General features: G+C 49.0%; 1 protein-coding gene across 1 annotated transcript in view; it reads right to left on the minus strand.

Moving 5' to 3' along the window:
* HTT (huntingtin) overlaps positions 1 to 19318 on the minus strand; it is a 146033-nt gene that overhangs the window by 39892 nt on the left and 86823 nt on the right. Inside the window, 3 exon segments of the mRNA XM_045056956.1 lie at positions 15226 to 15368; positions 16466 to 16701; positions 16991 to 17113. Coding sequence (XP_044912891.1) covers positions 15226 to 15368; positions 16466 to 16701; positions 16991 to 17113 — 502 coding nt within the window.

The following is a 19318-nucleotide window of genomic DNA, read 5'->3' on the forward strand; positions in this document are numbered from 1 at the left end:
TGACCAAGCCAGGTCACAAAGGGGACAGTCCTACTGACAGTGAGGTGGGAGACAGAGACGGAGACAGGGAGTGTAAGAGAAACAGAGGAGGAGAGACAGAGATACCAGGAGAGAGAGAAGAGAGACCAAGGAGAGGAGCCAGGAACAAGAATACCCAAAGGAGAAAAGACTCCTCTCTGCTAAATGGTGTGAGGAAAACTGGAAATTCACAGATGAAGAAGAAAACCGGATCCCCACCTTATACCACTCACAAAAATGAACTCGAAATCAATTAGACCTAAATGTAGAACCTGAAACCGCAGAACTCCTAGAAGAAAACAGGGGAAAGCTTATTCACTTGGGTCTTAGCAACAATTTTTTGGACGTGCCGCCTAAACCACAAGCAACAAAATAAAAAATTAAACAGGTGCCGGGGCGTCTGGGTGGCTCAGTCGGTTGAGCGACCGACTTCGGCTCAGGTCACGATCTCACGGTTCGTGAGTTCGAGCCCCGCGTCAGGCTCTGTGCTGACCGTTCGGAGCCTGGAGCCTGCTTCGGATTCTGTGTCTCCCTCTCTCTCTGCCCCTCCCCTGCTCGTGCTCTGTCTCTCTCTGTCTCAGAAATAAATAAATGTTAAAAAAAAATTTAAGGGGCGCCTGGGTGGCTCAGTCGGTTGAGCGACCGACTTCAGCTCGGGTCATGATCTCACGGTTCGTGAGTTCGAGCCCCGCGTCGGGCTCTGTGCTGGCAGCTCAGAGCCTGGAGCCTGCTTCAAATTCTGTGTCTCCCTCTCTCTCTGCTCCTCCCTGGCTCATGCTCTGTCTCTCTCTCCTTCAAAAATAAATTAAAAAATTTAAAAAAATAAAAAATAAAAATAAAATAAAAATAAAAATATTTAAAAAGAAATAAGGAGGTGAGACCACACCAAACCGAAAGCTTCTGCACAGCAAACGACCAACAAAATGAAAAGGCAACCTACAGAACTGAAGAAAATATGTGCAAACAACACATCTCGCAAGAGGCTAATGTCCAAAAAATATAAGGGACTAATACAACTCAATAGCAGACAACCGAAGAATCCGATTAATAAGTGGGCAAAAGACCGACACAGGCATTTTTCCCTAGACACACAGATGGCCAACAGGTGCACGAAGAGACGCTCCACGTCCGCCACGGTCAGGGAAACGGCAATCAAACCCACCACGAGCTCCGCCTCCCCCCTGCTAGGATGGCTACTACCAAAAAGGCAAGCGTTGGCGAGGATGTGGACAAAGGGGAGCCCTCGTGCAAACTGCTGCAGCCGCTGTGGAAAACAGTACAGATGTTCCTCAAGAAACTAAACATAAAATGGCCACACGATCCAGCGATCCCACCTCTGAGCATTTATCTGAAGGAAACAAAACCGCTATCTCGGAGGTACCTGCACCCCCACATTTACTGCAGTGTTACAACACCCAAGACGTGGAAACGACATCAGCATCCGTCAAGAGATGAAGGAGTAAAGAAGATGTGGTATACATACACAAGGGTCATAAAAAAAGGGACATCCTGTCATTTGTGACAACATGGACGGATCTCGAGGGCGTTATGCTAAATGAAGTAAGTCAGACTGGGGCCCCCGGGTGGCTCGGTCGGTTGAGCACCTGATTCTTGATTTCGGCTCAGGTCACGATCTCAGGGTCATGGGATCAAGCCCTGCGTTAGGCTCCACGCTGAGTGTGGAGACTGCTTGGGATATTCTCTCTCTCGCTCTCCCTGCCCCTCCCCCACTCGTGCTCGCTCTAAAATAAAAACAAATAAAATACAATGAAATAAGTCACAAATAAAGACTAAAACCACATGATCTCACTTACGTGTGGAATCTGAAATACCGAACTCAGATGCCAAGAACAGACTGGTAGCTGCCAGAGGCAGGGGTGAGGGTGGGAGAATTGGGTGAAGAGGGTCAAAAGCACAAATCCCCATTATTCACCCCAAGCTGTAATGTACCACATGGGGACTCTAGATAACACTGCCGTGTGGTGTACTTAAAAGTCGCTAAGAAAGCACATCTTAGGAAAATAAAGCGTGTAACTGCGTGAAGTGATGGACGGTGCCAGAACTCACCGCGGCCATCACTCCACAGCGTCCTCGCACATCTAGTCAGTACGCTGTACCCTTCAGCAGGCAAGTGTTACGAAGTCACTTCCATCTCGGGAAAGCTGGTGTGGGGGGAGACAGAAACCAGGAACACGTACAATTTAGAGGCTGGAAAGAAAGCGTCATGAAGGAAGGCGGGCGGCGGGGGATCCGTCCCTTAGACATAGGAGGAGCACACGAGGCCTCTGCGCAGACGCTCCTGGTCACACGGCTACAAGTGGAGAAACCAGAGCGAGAGCCCAGCGCGAGAAGTGCAGGAAAAACCTCCAGAGACGTTTGCTGTGAAAAGCCGTGAAGTAAGTAGAGAGAGAGGACAGGGGAGGAAGTCACAGAACAAAGAAGGGGTCGGTTTGTATTTTGGTTCTTTTGTTTTTATTTTTTTTACATTTATTTATTTTTTTGAGAGACACAGAGCACGAGCAGGGGAGGGGCAGAGAGAGAAGGAGACAGAGAACCCGAAGCAGGCTCCAGGCTCCGAGCTGTCCGCACAGAGCCTGACGTGGGGCTCGAACTCCTGAACCGTGAGATCATGGCCTGAGCCGCAATCAGACGCTCAACCGACTGAGCCCCCCAGGCGCCCCAGGGTCGGTCTGTTTTTAGCCAGAGGCGCGGTTCTCAGCACAGCCACAGGCGAGAAGAGAAGACAACACGCGTGTTACTACACGCTGCACGACGGGGACGGGCGAACGTGTGCGCGAGACTCGGGACACACAAGGGGCAGGAGTGAGAGGAGCAGAGGGAAGAGGAGATGGGAGGAAGGGACTGTGGGGCTGTGTCTCTTTGTCCGGAGATGAGCCGACCCGAGGGGAGGGTGGGACACACATGCACTGGTAAAAGCTCTAGAAAGCCCCCTGGTCTGTCTGGAGCCCTTGGCAGGTGGCCGATGGGGCTGCTGGTCCTGCCGTGACGCCCACCTCTGATGTTTGTCACCCGGGAAATGCCTGGTTTCCGTCTCTGTCAGGTGGCAGCCTGCGCCCCGAGGCCTGTCTCCCCTCCGGGAAGCAGTCCCCCACGGGGGCGAGCAAGCCCCTGTAAAGGGTGGGGGCTGCTAAGAGCTGCACCAGAGAAACACAGGAAAAAGGATGCAGCTCACTTGCAGCCTAAGGCAGTCTTGTCTACCTTCCCTCTGCGCTTCCTCAGCCAGCAAGGACAGGGTGCTGACCCTCACGAAGGTCAAGGGCCCGGGCTCCGGTCTCCACAGGGAGAAGAGCCCCCAGGGAGCAGGAACACCGTCCTGCATGGGCACACAGACGAGAACAGCCCTCTGCTGTGTGAGCCACGGAAATGCTGCTTGCTTGTTACAGCAGCTATGGGACCTTCACGCAAGAGGAGTGCGAGTACCTGACCCGGGTTAGAAGAGGCCCCGGGTGAGGCCTCCCTCCCCAGTCCCTAGCAGCGACCACTGGCAGAGACAGAGGGAAAGAAGGCCGGGCCCAGGGCACAATGTCCCGCGTGGCTGGGAGGCAAGGGAAGCCAGGTGGGCCTGAGGACCTGGGAGAAGGGCCAGGGCCTGGGGCCCGGCGACAGTGACAAAGGACTGAAGGGCACCCTGAGGCAGGAGGGCAGACAGAGGCTGTGCACAGAGCAGAGCCCCCTTGTCCTGTCCTCTCGGAGCTGAAAGAGAGGTCTGTCCAGGAGCACTGCAGGCAGGGCTGGGGCAGGTGGGAGAAGCGGGCTTGGGAGGCAGGGGCTCCGCATTATCGGACTCCGAGCATGGCGGGAAGTGCCATCAGCAACCCAGACAGCATGGTGCAAGACAGAGGACAAAGGACCAGAAAAAATGGATGGGTTTTCCTTCTGGGTTTTACCATATGACCTTTCGGAGCCTCAACTCTCTCATCAGTAAAAAGGGGGATCTCACAGAGCCGCTCTAAGGACTGATGGGGCACTGCCTGTGAAAGGCAGCACCACCCCACCCGCACACACCGTCGTCCCGGCAGTGCGGCCATCCGCAGGCCTTGACACCGGCCCGAGGGAATCTGGATCAACGTCCGTCTTGTTACTGCAGGAGGAACCATGTTCTCCCTCTTCCAGTGTTCCTGCATGCAGTGGAACACTGACCCTTCCAGAAGCACCACGAGGGAGCTCTGCCAGCCTTCCTGCTCCGCCCACAAGGAGGGAAGCGAGCACGCGGTGCCTGCCTTCTGCCGGCCCCGGCCCTGCTTCCAGGAGGGTCTATCACCTGCTGCTGCCCTTGGCAGAGTGGGCATCTGGACCAGACTGTGGTGCGGAAGGGCACGCGATGTGGACTTGGAATCCAACACAGTACGCGGCTTGGACTTACTGTGGCCACAGGCCAGAGGGCTTCAACCCAGCCGCACCAGCAACACAGCGACGTCACTCTCAGCCTGTGCCTTGTGTTCTGCCACCTGCTTCTAACTGGCTCATCTCGGCAGAGAGGACAGGGTGTTAGATACCCAGGTTTGTAGAAGGAGGCCAAGTGTATTTCTTGGCCATGTGTTCATGTTGGTTTGAATATGAAACAGGCAAACGATTTTGGGATTCTTATCCCCTTCTCTAAGGGACTGGAGTAAGACAAAACCAGAGGTCAAGGCCATTATTCAGACTAGTTCCCATTTTGAGAAATAATACCTGAAATGGACAGATTTGAAGGTCTCAATTTTTAGTGGTGGAGTGGAACTCACTGCCTTTGTTTAATCAAAACATAAATAAAAATCACCAACTTTCTATGTGAAGTGCACCTTATTTATATAAACGTGCAAGATTATTTATTTAAACTCCATCTCAAAACCAATGAAATACGGTAATTCTGTCCCCCAGTATCTTTAAAAGAAACGCAAAGTAAAGGAGATGGAGACGGAAATTTATATACACACAGACACCTCATTTGCAAATACTGAACCAACGAACAGCATCCAAGACAAGGCGGGAAAGTCCACGTGACCGGCATCGAGTCCCAAGCTCTTCAGTAGAACACGCTGCCCAGCCACCCCCCCCCCCCCCAACACCCTGTCCTGATACAGCAGCCACTAGCCACATGGGGCTGTTCTAACTTAAGTCAATGAAAATTAAAATAAAATTAAAAACAGCTCCTTAACCACACTAGCCACATTTCAAGTGCCCCAAAGCCGCAAATGGCTGGAGGCAACTGTATCAGTGCAGACGGAATGTTCCCACGATGCAGGCAGCTCTACTGGCCGGCCCCGCGGTGGACTGCTGAGAAAAGGGAAAGTGGGAAGGGAGAGCGGGGAGCTGGCATACACCTTGAATGGCACAGAACTCCACGTGACGAGCAGGACACAGGACGGGTCACTCTTACCCCAAGAGGGTTAGAAAGTAGCATTCGGAGATGAACTGCTGTCCCTCTGGTATCAGACCCAAACCAACCGGTGGCCAAACATCAAAATGACCAACATACTCAAAATAACCTATTCTTCATGTGGCATAATTATTTTCTTGACTTGAAACTCATTACAGTGCGTCAGTGAAGCATAAATCAAAAGATCTTCAAAACCAAAATTCTTTCAACGTTAGTAACGAGGAGGGTTTGAAACTCCAGTCCGCTGGATAATTGAATCCTGGCCATGCCTCTGTCTGAGGGCAACAGCAATTAAATGAAGCAGCCATGAAGACGCCTCCTTCTCCGCGACCCCGGCCCCCGCCTGCCTCCCCAGTGCCGCTCTGACCCTCGCCCCTGCGCTCCCAGCGGTCTCCGGGCCTTAGCCGAACAGAGCCTCTCGGAGACCCCATCCTCCCTCCTCACACCAGCCTCGCCTACCGCCGCACTACCCGCGTCCCTCCCCAGAAACAGCCAGACTTGTGCTTCTCTGTGTACTGTCCTTCCCACTGCCCCGTGACAGCCACGCTGGCCTAGCTGACCGCCACGCACCCAGAGCGCAGCCTGGCCGGGCGGACTGGGCGCATCCTTGCCAAATGAAGAAAGGCTGAGAACGACAGCCATCTCTTGCCGTGAGGTATGTACTTGACACGCGTTTTAACTTGCGCTAAAGCGGCACGTGCGCGACGTAAAACTCCAGTAACAGAGAGCGGCTCTGACCGTACGAGTGCCCTGCCCCGTCCTCTTCAGGCAACTACTTGTGTCTTCTGTCTCTAGCCCTCACGGTTGCCTCCAATATTCCACTCGACACGCTATATTGCCTGTAGCAGACCAACGACTGTTTGTCCGCGCCTCTGGCCTTCCCGTTAGGAAGTAATCCTCGTTCCCTCTCGATGAACACCGTCCTGTCACCTGCCCGCGTTGGCCAGAGCGCCGGGGGCTCACGCACACTCACAGGACTCGTGCCAGGGCTGAAACCACGGCGGCCAGGGGCTCTCCTTCCGGCCACGAGGAAGAAGCCCACCAGATGACAGAGGCAACACAGAAATCAGAGTCGAAGCGTGAAATACTCAACGAGGCATGAGAATTAGAACGCCCGAGGTGCTCGTTCCTAAAGACAACAGTGACCCCTGTACTTGCAGGAACTCAAACCAGTAACTCCTCTTCTGGCTGTACTGTAGGAAGGAGTCCTGCCCCGGCAACTGAAACTGCCGATCAGCGGAGTCATGCTGAGTAGTGGTTACAGACTCTCTCCTATGAGAGGAGATGTAGGCCACTCATGCTGTCTGTCAGTTTAAGTCATTAAGTTTTTAGTTCTATTGCCTCCATAGCCTCTATTTTTTGTTGTGTCAACTGTGTAATTTTTTTAAATGTTTACTTATTTTTGAGAAACAGAGAGAGAGAGACAGAATGAGTGGGGAAAGGGCAGAGAGAGGAAGAGAGAGAATCCCAAGCAGGTTCCATGCTGCCAGCACAAAGCCCAATGCAGGGCTCGAACTCACAAACCGTGAGATCATGACCTGAGTCTAAACCAAGAGTCAGATGCTCAAATGACTGTGGCACCCAGGCTCCCCTTGTTGTGTGGTAGGGTCCCCTCCCTGAGGAAAGAGAAAACACCTCAAGACAACCTGACTAGACATGTACGTGACAACATCCTTTACGACCTTGTAACATGAGACCAGCTAATCAGACTACATGTTTATGTGTGACCATATATGGAAAACAAAGAAGTAAAAAAATATATATAAAAAACTACATCATGCGGTGTTCGGGGCTCAGTTCTTTGGATACGAACCCAACTGGGCGATGCGGCAGGAATAAAGTTCTTCCTGGAAAGAAAAGCCTCGGTGTCACGACTCTCTGTGTGAGAATCCGGCTACATTACTTGGGGGCTCGTCTGGGATTCGGAGACGGTGCTTTCCCACCTCCTTTGCCACCGGGGGTGCGAACCTTGGGGCGCCAGGAGAGGAGCCCTTGCCAGGCGCCGGCGGACCGCTTGATCCACAGCAGACTAGCCCTCCCAGCGCACCAGGGCGAGGACCCCACGTGCGCCAGCGGAACCCGTGAGGCCCAGGAACCAGCTCAGGGAGACTGAGGCGGGTTGGAGTCGCCGTGTGACTGTGTGTGGGGACTTGTCTCTCGTTCATTTCCTGGGTCAATGACTGTGACAATTAGAGCCAACTGTCTCTGGCTATTCTACCTCAGAACGGGGACTGTAAGGAATATTCCCAAGCAGCTGCCAAAACTCCTTTCGTTTCGGGGAAATTCCCCGTCTTCTCTGGACGGACATGCACTGCCTAATCCCACTGGTGGAGAACAAAACAAAAGAAGCCTAGGGTCTGTCCCTGTCTGAGCTGACAAGAATTAAAACTGGGAATTCTCTTTCTCTGCCTTCTGCTGGCACCTCCTCTCTTCTGCCTCCCCCCTCCTCCCCCGACCGCTCCACCTGGGGGTCGGCCTGCAGAACTGGCTGCTTGAGCATCATCAGCCTCTCCTCCCACGCTAGAGGTCGGGAGCGGAAGACCACCGAAGCCAGAGTTCCCCACTGGTGCCCCAGGCAAAAACAGACAGTGGGGAACAAACTGATTAACTCTTAAATGGACACAGATGGAACATATTTGGCATTTAAATGGATTTAAGTTTGTTGGTTTAAAATAGACATAGCTCTAGAGTTATCAGCATTAAATATATAAAACGTTTTTCTTCCTGAGGTTGTCTAAAGGTCAAATAATTTGCCATCTCTGTTGCAATTTGTCAGCAAAAAGGTGACTTAAAATGATGGTTAATTTTGTCTGTCTCAAAGTTTTCATGGGTAAATGTTAAGATAGCTTTCAAAGTCTTTGGTAACCTAAAACGTTAAAGTTTTGCTTCCATGATAAATTAAGATTAAATTAATTACATATCTCACGAGATAAGAGGCTAAAGCACTAATGACTAGATGTAGGTTTATGCTTCTGACTTGCTGCAGAGAAACTAAGGACATTTGGATCTGTGGGAAAACATCCTTTATGCTTAGTGGATTCATAAGTTTGCCATCTAAAAAATTCTGATATAACAAGAGTTCACAACTGATTACTAGTTTTCACTGGAGACTAAGGTTTCTAAGAGTTAAAAATCTGTTAAATGTAGTTAAAACTGATAAAAATAAGAAAAGCCAACTCTGTATGTGAAAAAGTAGGAGATACAGGGGCGCCTGGGTGGCTCCGTCAGTTAAGCATCTGACTTCGGCTCAGGTCATGATCTCACAGTCCGTGAGTTCGAGCTCCGTGTCGGGCTCTGTGCTGAAAGCTTAGAGCCCAGAGCCTGCTTCAGATTCTGCATCTCCCTCTCTCTGACCCTCCCCCATTCATGCTCTTTCTCTGTCTCAAAAATAAATAAATATTTAAAAAATTAAAAAAAAAGTAGGAGATATAAAAAAAGTTATAAAAAATAAAAAAAATATTTTTGTTACAGGTAAGAGAAAGTAATTTTGTCCTAAATGAGACTGGTTATTTGGAGAGAAATGGCTAGGGACAAAATGTAATACAAAGAAAAGTCGTAGAAGCTTTGTGAAGGGAAATCTTTAAAAAGAAATTTTATGTGTGGCCAAGACGGACTAAGGTTAAAATAAAAGGATTTTAAAAGTACGCTGGGTTAAGATTAAAATTCCTCCTTCTTTGATCCAGAAGCTGAGAAGGTGATGGCAGTACCCTCGGTGCCGGCCTCCAAATCCTCCACATTTGTGCTGTTCCTGTTCAGCAGAGGATTGGGTGCCTCTGCCGTAGGAGGGAGGGAGGATGTATGAAGGGCTTTCACTAAGATACATGGGAGCCATTTTACTACACCTGGCCCACTGGATGCCAAAGAGGGACGCCCACATAGCTGCAGCCTATTTATGTGGGTATTGTTGAGAAAGGCAGGGAAATAGGCCTTGACTGTGGCCCTTTAGCCCCCTGCCTCAACAGCCAATAATCAATATGTAAGTTACCGCTGGGCCAAAATAAAATTAGCGCATCCTACGAGAACCATGAAAAGTCTTGCTTGGTCACAGTCCATACCCCCAAGGTCCTGCAGGCGGGAAACGGAGGGGTAAGGGAACACAGGAAAGACCAGGCCAGCTCTCAGACCTGGGGTCAAGCATGGGCTAAGAATGACTACTCCCGGCACCTCACAAGATTGACAGGGCTTCTGGCTGCCAGTGGCACAGCCAGCCAAAACGTGGGGCCAGCAGACGAGGTTTCTCTGGCCAGCTGTAGCAAATTGAGATGAGGGACAACCTTCTTCCTTTTTCCTATAGGTGGGTAATTCCCCAACCAAGGCATTACTAAGCAACGTAAGGTGGATCCTAGTTTACTGGCAACCCTTTCTAAGGTCCAGCAATCAGGAGGGGACGCAATTGAGGGCCCCTTACCTGTATCCAAAACAGACCTAGACAAGGAGGGAGGGAAGTCTCCCACCTCAACCTCCTCCTCCTCCTCGGGTCCTCAATCTCTTTATATATGTATATAAAAAAATACAATTCTGCTCCCTGCTACCCACCTTATCCAGGACCTCCCCGTAATGTAACAGCCATGTTTCCCCTACAAAGAGCTAGAATGCCAGAAGAAAAAACCTTTACAAGGTTTAAGACAGATAAAAGGAGATCCAGGTAAATTTTCTGATCGGATAAGCATATAAAGACTTTTCAAAATATTACGTATGTTTTTGAGTTGACCTAGAAAGATATAATGCTTTTGTTAAATCAGACCCTTAATGAGACAGATGTTTTGAAAAAAAATTAAGGAAATCGAAGATTTAGCCCTTAAATTATGCTAAAATTAGCCAGTATTTTGCAAACACAAAATGAGAGCCCGATGGCCTTCTTGGAGAGGTTGAGGGAGGCTCTCACTAAATATATGGCTATCTCCCCTGACACCTGTAAGGCTGAGATGATTTTAAAGGACAAATTTGTCACTCAATCAGCCCTAGATATTCAGAAAAAATGAAAAATTGGCTGTTGGCCTTGAAGGGACCCTGGAGGAGCTCTTACAAGCTGCCAAGCGGATATATTACAACCAAGATCAAGAGAAAAATAAGAATAAAAAACAAAACAAGACAAACAAACAAAAACAGAAAAGGAGGCTTAAAAAAAAACTCTGAGGCCTTAGTTGTGGCCTTATGTACTATGTCAGACCGGACATCCCAAGGTCCTGGTACCAAGTGCCATTTACATGGCCATTTGGAGCACTAAAATGAGAAGGTCCTCCGAGGGGACAACCAAAATGAAAATCCCATAAGCCACGCCCCTTATGTGGAGACAACCACTGGAAATCTGAATGCCCTCGGGGACCTCTCTCTGTGAGGGCTCAGATAACCAATGTCCCTGGGAGGGACTGACCGGGGCCTGGGGATCCTCATGGTGGCTCCCCAAAACCAACTGTCCATCAGAAACCCAGAGCCTCAGGTAACTCTAAATATAGAAAGAAAACTGTTTGGTTTCCTTCTTCACACCAGGGCTACCTTTTCTGTCGTCCTTTCCACTTCAGGCCAACCATCCAAACACAGGATGACAATTAGAGGCTTCTCCAGAAAACTTCTAACTAAATTTTTCTCTCAGTCCCTGGGGGGTATATGGGGAAACTTGATTTTTTCTCATTCTTTCCTGATAACGCCAGAGAGCCTTGCTCCCTTGCTAGAAAGAGACATTATAACTAAATTAGAGACTATGGTGCTACCAACTCCAGGACAGATAAACAATTAGGTGAGTTTTGGAAATTACTGGATATTGTAGGCTGTAGATAGCAGGGTTCAGGAGAACAGTTTGCCGGCTATATCAATGAGTAAGGGAGGCTCAATCCCACCTACTCCCCCCTCCAAAAAAACTGGGGTCTGACTCCTAGACACTCTCTCCGGCCCTTGGGATGGTTACAAACAGAGCAGGGCAATCACTATTACCAAGCTCACCGAGCTAAAAGATGATTAAAACACAGCATCAGGCCTTTCATTTAGGGAGGGACAAAACTTATCAAATGGCCCAAAGGATGTTTACTGAAAAAAATCTGTCAAGGACAGTTCTGCAAATGGTATCAGCCTGTGAAGTGTGGCTTAGAAACAATCCTTTCAACCACAAACTTGCTCTCCCAGGCAGTCAAGGAACTGGAGGCCATCCAGGAAAGACTAACAATTAGGTTTCATTCCTATGCCAAGGTCAAAGCAATTCCAACATCTGTTGGTATGGATTGATACTTTTACTAATTGAGTAAAGACTTTCTTCTGCCAGACAAAAAAGACACAAAAAGTAATAAAAGTTCTGTTTTATAGAGTAATACCCAGGTTTGGCTTGCCTAAACTTTTGCAAATTAATAATGGTAAATGGCTGCTTTGACTCTTTCTTTGGTAGAACTCCTGGCTCTTGAAAAAGTTTTATACCTCAAAATAAAGCAGACTGTCTGCTTATACTCAGCAAAACTTTAAATAAGTCCTCACAAGCATTAGATGCTTAAAAAATTTTTTTTTTAATTAAATTAGGACCAAACTCTTGGAAACAGAGCCACCACTGATTCCTTTTACTGCGCTCCTGCTTCTCTATCACCTAGGTTATGAAAGATTCCCCGACATGAGTTGTTTACAAAGTCAGGGTCTCTCCTAGATTGTTTGACAGGTTTGAAAACTGTAGACGTTATCTTAAGATGCCACCTTGTTGGTCAGTATAATCTTTACCCTGGGTTTTCCTCCTTGTGTCTGCTAATGTTTATGCCGCCTCATGCCTGCCAGCCTTCCTGTAAAACCATGCTGTGGGCCACTCAACTGACCCTTGGGTAGACTCTAACTGCTGTACCCCTACACTGTCCCTTATCAGCTTGAAGAAGCCAGAGTGGTCACCGACCCTGCTCTCTAACAGCAGTTACAGGCCCTGTTCCAGCGGAGAAATAAATAGGGAAACAAATAGGGAAATGTGGACCATTGGCTCTACCCTAACCACCTTACACCATCGGGTCAGGGAGCGATCACCTGTGAGTCTGACCGCAGACGCTCACCCCTTTAAGCCAGGAGATGCAATATGGATAAAGGAGTGGAATGTCCAACCCCTAAAATCCCTCTGGAGGGTCCCGTTCACTGTCACCGTGTCCACCCCTACTGCAGTAAAGGTAGCTGACGTGGGTCCCTGGATTCACTACAGCAGAGTGAAGCCAGCATCTCGAAACTGGGAATGCATTCCTGATCCATCAGTGCTATGCAAGCTGACCATACGGAAGAAGCAGTCTGCAACTCCAGAGCCTCCGGGAGACTGCAGCCACTTTAGCCACTCCAGAAGCTGACTGACCTACGCACGGCAGAAGCTTGAGGAATCGACGGTCCGATGAAACAAGACTGTCCTTACTTTCTGTAGGTTTCCTTGCTGTGAGGCACCGTCACGCCTTGTTTCTCACTGTTACTGTGATTCCTGCTCTACTCTTTGCCACGGAATCGGCTGAGTATGCCCCAGCTGGCTGGAAATGTGGTGAGAGGTTCCTGTTAACACTCACCTTCCTTTTGTGGCTAGGGTACCAACACGGGAAAACAATGGTGATAAGAGACTAGAAAATTAGATCCCCACAAACCTTACAGTAAAACAAAATATCCCAGTCCTACTATCGGGGTTTGGCTTCTCAAAAGCTCAATTATGGGAGAAAAACTGTCTTGCCCAGTGGGAAAAAAGTTCATCGTCATCTCTGTTAAAAACTTAACATGTCCAGGCCAAAGATTTTATAATTCAACTGCCCAAAAAACTCAATGGTGGGGGACCCCAGATCACCTTGAACCAGATCCCCACCCCTTATCTAACTTCTCTCATCTCCGAGAGGCCTGAGACAACGTCAACACAGCCATCGAATGGCAGGTCCAGGGGGACTACACTAGATACGTGGAAGGACAGCCTACATAGTACTTCCCACAGGCTGGTCAGGGTCATGTGTGCTGGAAACTCTTCGTCCATCTTTCTTCCTGCTCCCACTTACCAGAGGGAGACATCAGGGAGTCCAAGTGCGTGGCAACAGGGAAACAAAGGAAGCAGCATGCCTTACACCTTGACAACCAAAAAAATGATGGCCTCCTGAGCCTGTAATCCAATATCATGGCCCTGCCACCTGGGCAGAAGACGCGTCCTGGGGCTACCACGCTCCCATTTACATGCTAAACCGCATAGTCAGACTACAAGCAGTTAACCAATAAAACTGCCAGAGCTCTAAACTTACTTGCCGAACAAGAAACCAAAATGTGCCATGCTATCAAAATCGCTTGGTCTTAGATTACCTACTTCCTTCTGAGAAAAAAGTTTGTAAAACGTTTAACCTAAGCAACTGCCGCCTACACGTAGATAATGAGAAAAAAGTCATAAAAGAAATCACAAATCAAATAAAAAGGATTGCTCATGTCCCTGCCCAGACCTGGACTGGTTAAAACCCCAGGGAGTTATTTGGAGAATGGTTTTCAACTTTCAGGGGATTCAGAACTCTCATAGAAATTATCCTCCTAATTCTGAGAGGTTGCTTAAGCCTACCCTGCTTAGCTCCCCTGGTTGTACGGTCTGCCTCCAGTCTCATTGAGGCCATAATTCAAAAAAAAAAAAAAAAAAGACGGCCACTCGTGTAACGATGTTATGAAAATATAAACCTCCAAACCAACATGATGCTCTTTGACCCAAAATAGAGGGATCCAAGCACCAAAGGGCGGAATATGGTAGGGCCCCTCCCTAAAGAAAGAAAAAAGACCTCAAGGCAACCTGACTATACGCCTACGTGACCAACATCCCTCACGACCTTGTAACATGAGACCGCTTAATCAGACCACATGTTTATGCGTTACCACATATGGGAGACAAAGAAGTAAAAAATATATAAAAAAACTATGCCACATGGCATTCGGAACTCAATTCTTTGGGCACAAACTCAACTGAGCGGTGCCGGCAGGAATAAAGTTGCTTCCTGAAAAAAAAAAAAAAGCCTCACTGTCACGACTCTGCGAGAATCCTGCTACAGTTGGGTCAACTTTAGACATGACTATAGAACCCCAACAATGTGAGAGGAGATTAGTGACCCTTCCATCCCTCCACCTCGTCCTTCCACTCCCAAATTAAGTTAGTTTCCCTTTTATTTTTCTCAGAAATAAAAACATTTTCATTCTGTTCTGAAACTACAGTTAAGTAAGTTTTCAATGTTTTACTCATACATTGACTATAAAACTGAAAACTGAGGAAACCAATTTGACAATAAATTTCATATTAAAAAAAAAACCCTGAAAACTGAAACAGCATTTATATTATGATTGATTATGTGAATATAGTTCCCAACAAAGCCAAGAAACCTAAAAGGATGGCATTTCTTTTTATAGGTCCTTGGTCATGTTACTTATGTTTCCTAGAGATTACAATTGCCTCTTGTTTTTCCTGCTAAGAGAAAAAAGATATGGCGGTACCCTGTAACTCAAGTGTTCCAGCTTCCCACTGATTCAATCTAAATCAAGGCATTCTTCTTGAAAACACCCATTTTCTCTTGGAGCACGCTGACTGTCCTACTATGGATCGGCTGCTTCCTATGCAAACTGCATGGCTGCCATCTTGTGACTTCTCTCTTGGGGTCATTGTCCTTTTTACTTCACAATCGTATGTAAAGGTACAAAAAGATCTCGGGCCTCTAAATTTTTAAAAGAGGAGGAAGCCCTCTGGTTTATTTTTTTCACCAACCAAACATCTTCCAGTGCACAGTGAGCAGGGCAGAGCTTGCACCGGGCAGTCAAGTTCCTGCCCCCGAGAGTGCCCGGCGCAGGACAGGGACCGCACAGATGCTCCAGGAAGGTCGGTCTGAGGCACCTACCAGACTTGAAGATGTGGATGAGACACATCAGCAGAGTGCCCAGTTCTTGGCAGTAGAAAGTATGTTGCTGTTCACTCATTTCCACTTTGAGCTGCTTTGTAACAATATCCTCCAAAAGAATGCCAACTAGTTGTAGTAGAAATCTTCAAAGAAAGGGGAAAACGTGATGGTGAATTAGGTGACTGTTACAGAGCACTTAGGTGACATACAGTAGACACGGGGGGAGTAAAGACAGAAGTGAAGTGAACAAAGTGTAACATTTAGTACCATCCCTTTGGATTAAGTCACCCTCCCTCTCTGCACATCACCTTCCTCATTTATGAGATGGCAGGACACATATATAACTTCAGGACTGTTAGGATAAAATGACATGCAGTGTTTCTTTAAAGCTCTGCAAACCAGAAAGTATCACAGAAATAGAAGCCGGCAACCTGCTGTAGGAACTTAATGTTTCATCCATTTATGCCACCTGCTTAAACGTAGCAGAGGGAGCCACAGGCCACCTGGTTGAACCTGCAACCAAGAGGGTGTCGAGCAGGTTTACTGGATTTACCTCCACAAACGCACAGGCATCTCTGCCGACGACCAGTGAAGGGGCAGCTAAATGGACGTTACGAGGACCTGCCTAGAAGGAGCACGTCAGCACAAACCACGCTCACTGGACATCTTGCCAGCTCTACCTTACTGAGCACCCGGAATCCAGAAGAAGTGGACACACGCTTATCTAGATAACGTGCGTTACTGGCCCTGACTTGTGATCACTGCCCTCAAGGAGGTTCCAAATAATCAGCGAGGGTAGACACGATGCCACAAGTACAACAAGGGGAGTCCGTGGGAACGGTCACGCTGCCAGGAAGGAGGATTTTATGACTGTGTTTAGAATGGCCAACACACGTGAGGACAAAAAGGAGACTGACTTTTAGTGGGTCTTCTTGGCTTTTTCAATTCTCTTCAGGCAACACCCACCCTCACTGCCAGCACAGGGGCAGGCGGGCCCTCAGTGCCCCCCGCCATGGTGAGCCACAGTGTGGTCTTTAACGAGGACACGAGACGGGATGTGACCGAGATGCAGGAGAGACATGGGCCCAGGGCCACAGATGAGGCACAAGGGCCAGAGCAAGCACCCCCACACAGACCTCTTTACCCCGCTCGCAGCGCTGAAGCGAGACCAGCAGCGACCGAAGACTTATGGATGGGCCGTAGGCCGCGGGCTGGTTAAAGGCACAGACAGAGAGCATACCTTGAAAATGTTTCTTCCGGCAAGCTCTTCATTTGTCTCCCTTCACCGTGTTCTTCTGGTGTCGAAGTACTGTCCCCCTCTCTTAGCCTATTAATTACTGGACAGGAGATTAAATACGGAGAGAAAGAGAGCTCCTGAATACGAGAAAGAACAATGTCTTCAGTTGACTGGGAAATGAGAACCCTCAAAATGGCTAGGATTCCTGATATCCACAGCTGAACAGTGCTCACAGGTGCCTAAAAGAAAGAAAATAAGTTATAAAGGAAAAAGAAAATTAAATTTTTCCTAATTGCCAGTTTCATGAATGAAAATCACCCGTTTACCATTCTATCAATAAAGCTAATAAATTATCATTAATTCAAAAGTGCGGTCCCAGATAAGAGCATCAACACCATCTGGGAACCTGTTTAAAATGCAAATTCTTGGCCCCGCCACGGCCCCACAGGGCCCGCAGGCAGCTGACGAACCACCGTGCCACACGGTGACGAATGAATCTAAGACGCCGTCACGACTCGGGCTACTCACCATTGTGTCTGGAGTGACGAACATACTCCGTAAAAGCATGTCCACGGGACGGAGGGAGGAAGGGGCCAGAATCTCAAATAAAGTATTTAACACGCCAAGGGCTTCGTGAGAATCAATGTGCATCTGTTGCAATCAAACATCACAAAAGTTTTCCCGTAAGCCAACAAAAATGTTAACATTTCTACTTCAAGTTAGGTACCTCAAGGTCAAATGCCCTTACCACCCCTGCACTTACATACGTCCTCACGTTAGACGTGAAGCAAGCAAACAGCTTTTAGGACACTGCAGCTGCTGAAGTTTTTTCACAAGGGCAACCTTTTCATTTACATCTTTATTACATAAACAACGTACATTTTCTGTAAACATTCAAAGATTTAAAAGTATGGAAAAGCCGGCTGGAACCGCACCACTCTGGGACAATCCCTGCCCGCGTTCTGGGACGAGTCTCCAGTGCGGCTCTCTGTGCACACGTCATTTAGCGACGTGGGGTGTCACACACGCTCTCTTTCCTTCTTTGCTTTACCTGCACCTCATCCCTACTCGGCCAGCTGTAACGAACTTTAACAAGCTGGTGTACAGTTAACTTTTGAACAACATAGGGGTCAAACGCACCCACCCCCAACACTGTTGAAAATCCGTGTGTAACTTCCGACTCCCCCCAAACTTAACTACTAACAGCCTGCTGCTGACCAGAAGGCTGGCCAATAACAAAAACAGTTGAGTGGCACGTACTGTATACACGTATTATATGTGGTATTCTCACAATACAGTAAGATAAAGAAGACAAAATGTTATTAAGAAAACCACAAGGAAGACGAAACACATCTACAGTATTGTCCTGTATTTAGAGAAACACATCCTCGTGGAAGTGGACCTGTGCAGCTCAAATCCGTGCTGTCCAGGGGTCAACTGTACGTACTTCTCTTTAACTTCCCCCATGTTCCTACGATCACGTATCCACACACACCTAGAGATATTTAAGTTGTTTTGAAAAATCATGTTATAAATGTCTCTGCTTTTTTCTCTTAAAATCTTAACGGAAAACTCCCGAGGGAACAGGTTTTAAAATCTAACATTTTTAACGGATGCAAAATATTCCAAGCTAAGGTTCTACCAAAACGTGTTCAACCGCTGCCTTCCTAATGCTCATCACTAAGAGCATGTCCAGACCCAGTAAACATGGCTGCAGACACGCGCTGTTCTCACATGCCCCCCTCCCCCCCCCCCCCCCCAGGTAAGGAGACCATCCTGAGAGCTTCTGCAACCCCCATTCCTTCCACCAGGCCTGCACCTGCCACCAGCTCCTTCTCTTCTGGGTCCTCAGGAGGAGTGCGCCGGGCCCACACCAGGCGACCCCAGTGTGCCCTGTGAGGGGCACTCCCCCTCCACTTTCACCCCCCAGTGAGGCCCAGGCCCAGGCCCTGACCCCACATCTATTCCTTCTCAGTCTCTTCCCCATGCCTCTCCACCAACACCCCTGAGCCATGCTTCTGCGCCCTCCACCCCCGCCAACTGCTCCCCGGTGGCTTCCAGCCTGCCAAATGCAGGGTCAGCTCCCAGCTCATTTGCTGGGCCTATGAGCAGCCCAAAGCTGACCCCTCTCTTCTCCGCAAAATGCCTTCCTTCCTTGGTTTTAACAATGCTACCCCCCACCCCGCCCACGCTTCCTTCCCCACCTCCTCCATGGACTCGTCCTCACCTCTCTGGCCCCTAAGCTCAGAGCTTGGCCTTCTCCTCCCCATCTGCACGGGTCCCGTGGTGATCTCTTCCCATCCCGACGTTCACCTCCTGGCCAGTTCCGTCTGGACAGCTGCAGACTCGGACGCCCAAATGCCTACCTCGGCCTCCCCCGGTGCCTCCTGGGTATGCCGGCTGCACACACCCAGACCAGGATCTCCTCTCCTCCTCACCTCCCCGACGTGCCTCCCTCCTCACATCGACACAGAAGCGGCAAAGCTTACTGCTTCTGCTTGCACCCTGTGTCCAGCAGGTGGCTACTGCTCGCCCTCCTGGTGCACGCCACCTCCGTGCCTTAGGCGGGTCCCCCTGCTCTGCCCTCACGCCCGCCCTGAGGCTGCCTCAGCTCTCAAATCACACCAGGCCACTCGTTTGTACCAAACCCTCTACAGGCCTCCCCAAGCCCCCCACGCTGGCCGGAGAGGCCCACCCAACCCCCAGACCCTTGCTGCCTTCCCTGCTCCGCACGAACACTCTGTTCCACCCGTATGGTCTCTCCACGTTCTTTGAACCTACTGGGCAGGCTCCCACCTCAGGGTCTTCACTGATGATGAGCCTAAAAAGCTCTAACCCGGTCAAATTTATGCAAAC

The sequence above is a fragment of the Felis catus genome, chromosome B1 (assembly GCF_018350175.1).
Source record: "Felis catus isolate Fca126 chromosome B1, F.catus_Fca126_mat1.0, whole genome shotgun sequence".
NCBI classification, from domain to species: domain Eukaryota; kingdom Metazoa; phylum Chordata; class Mammalia; order Carnivora; family Felidae; genus Felis; species Felis catus.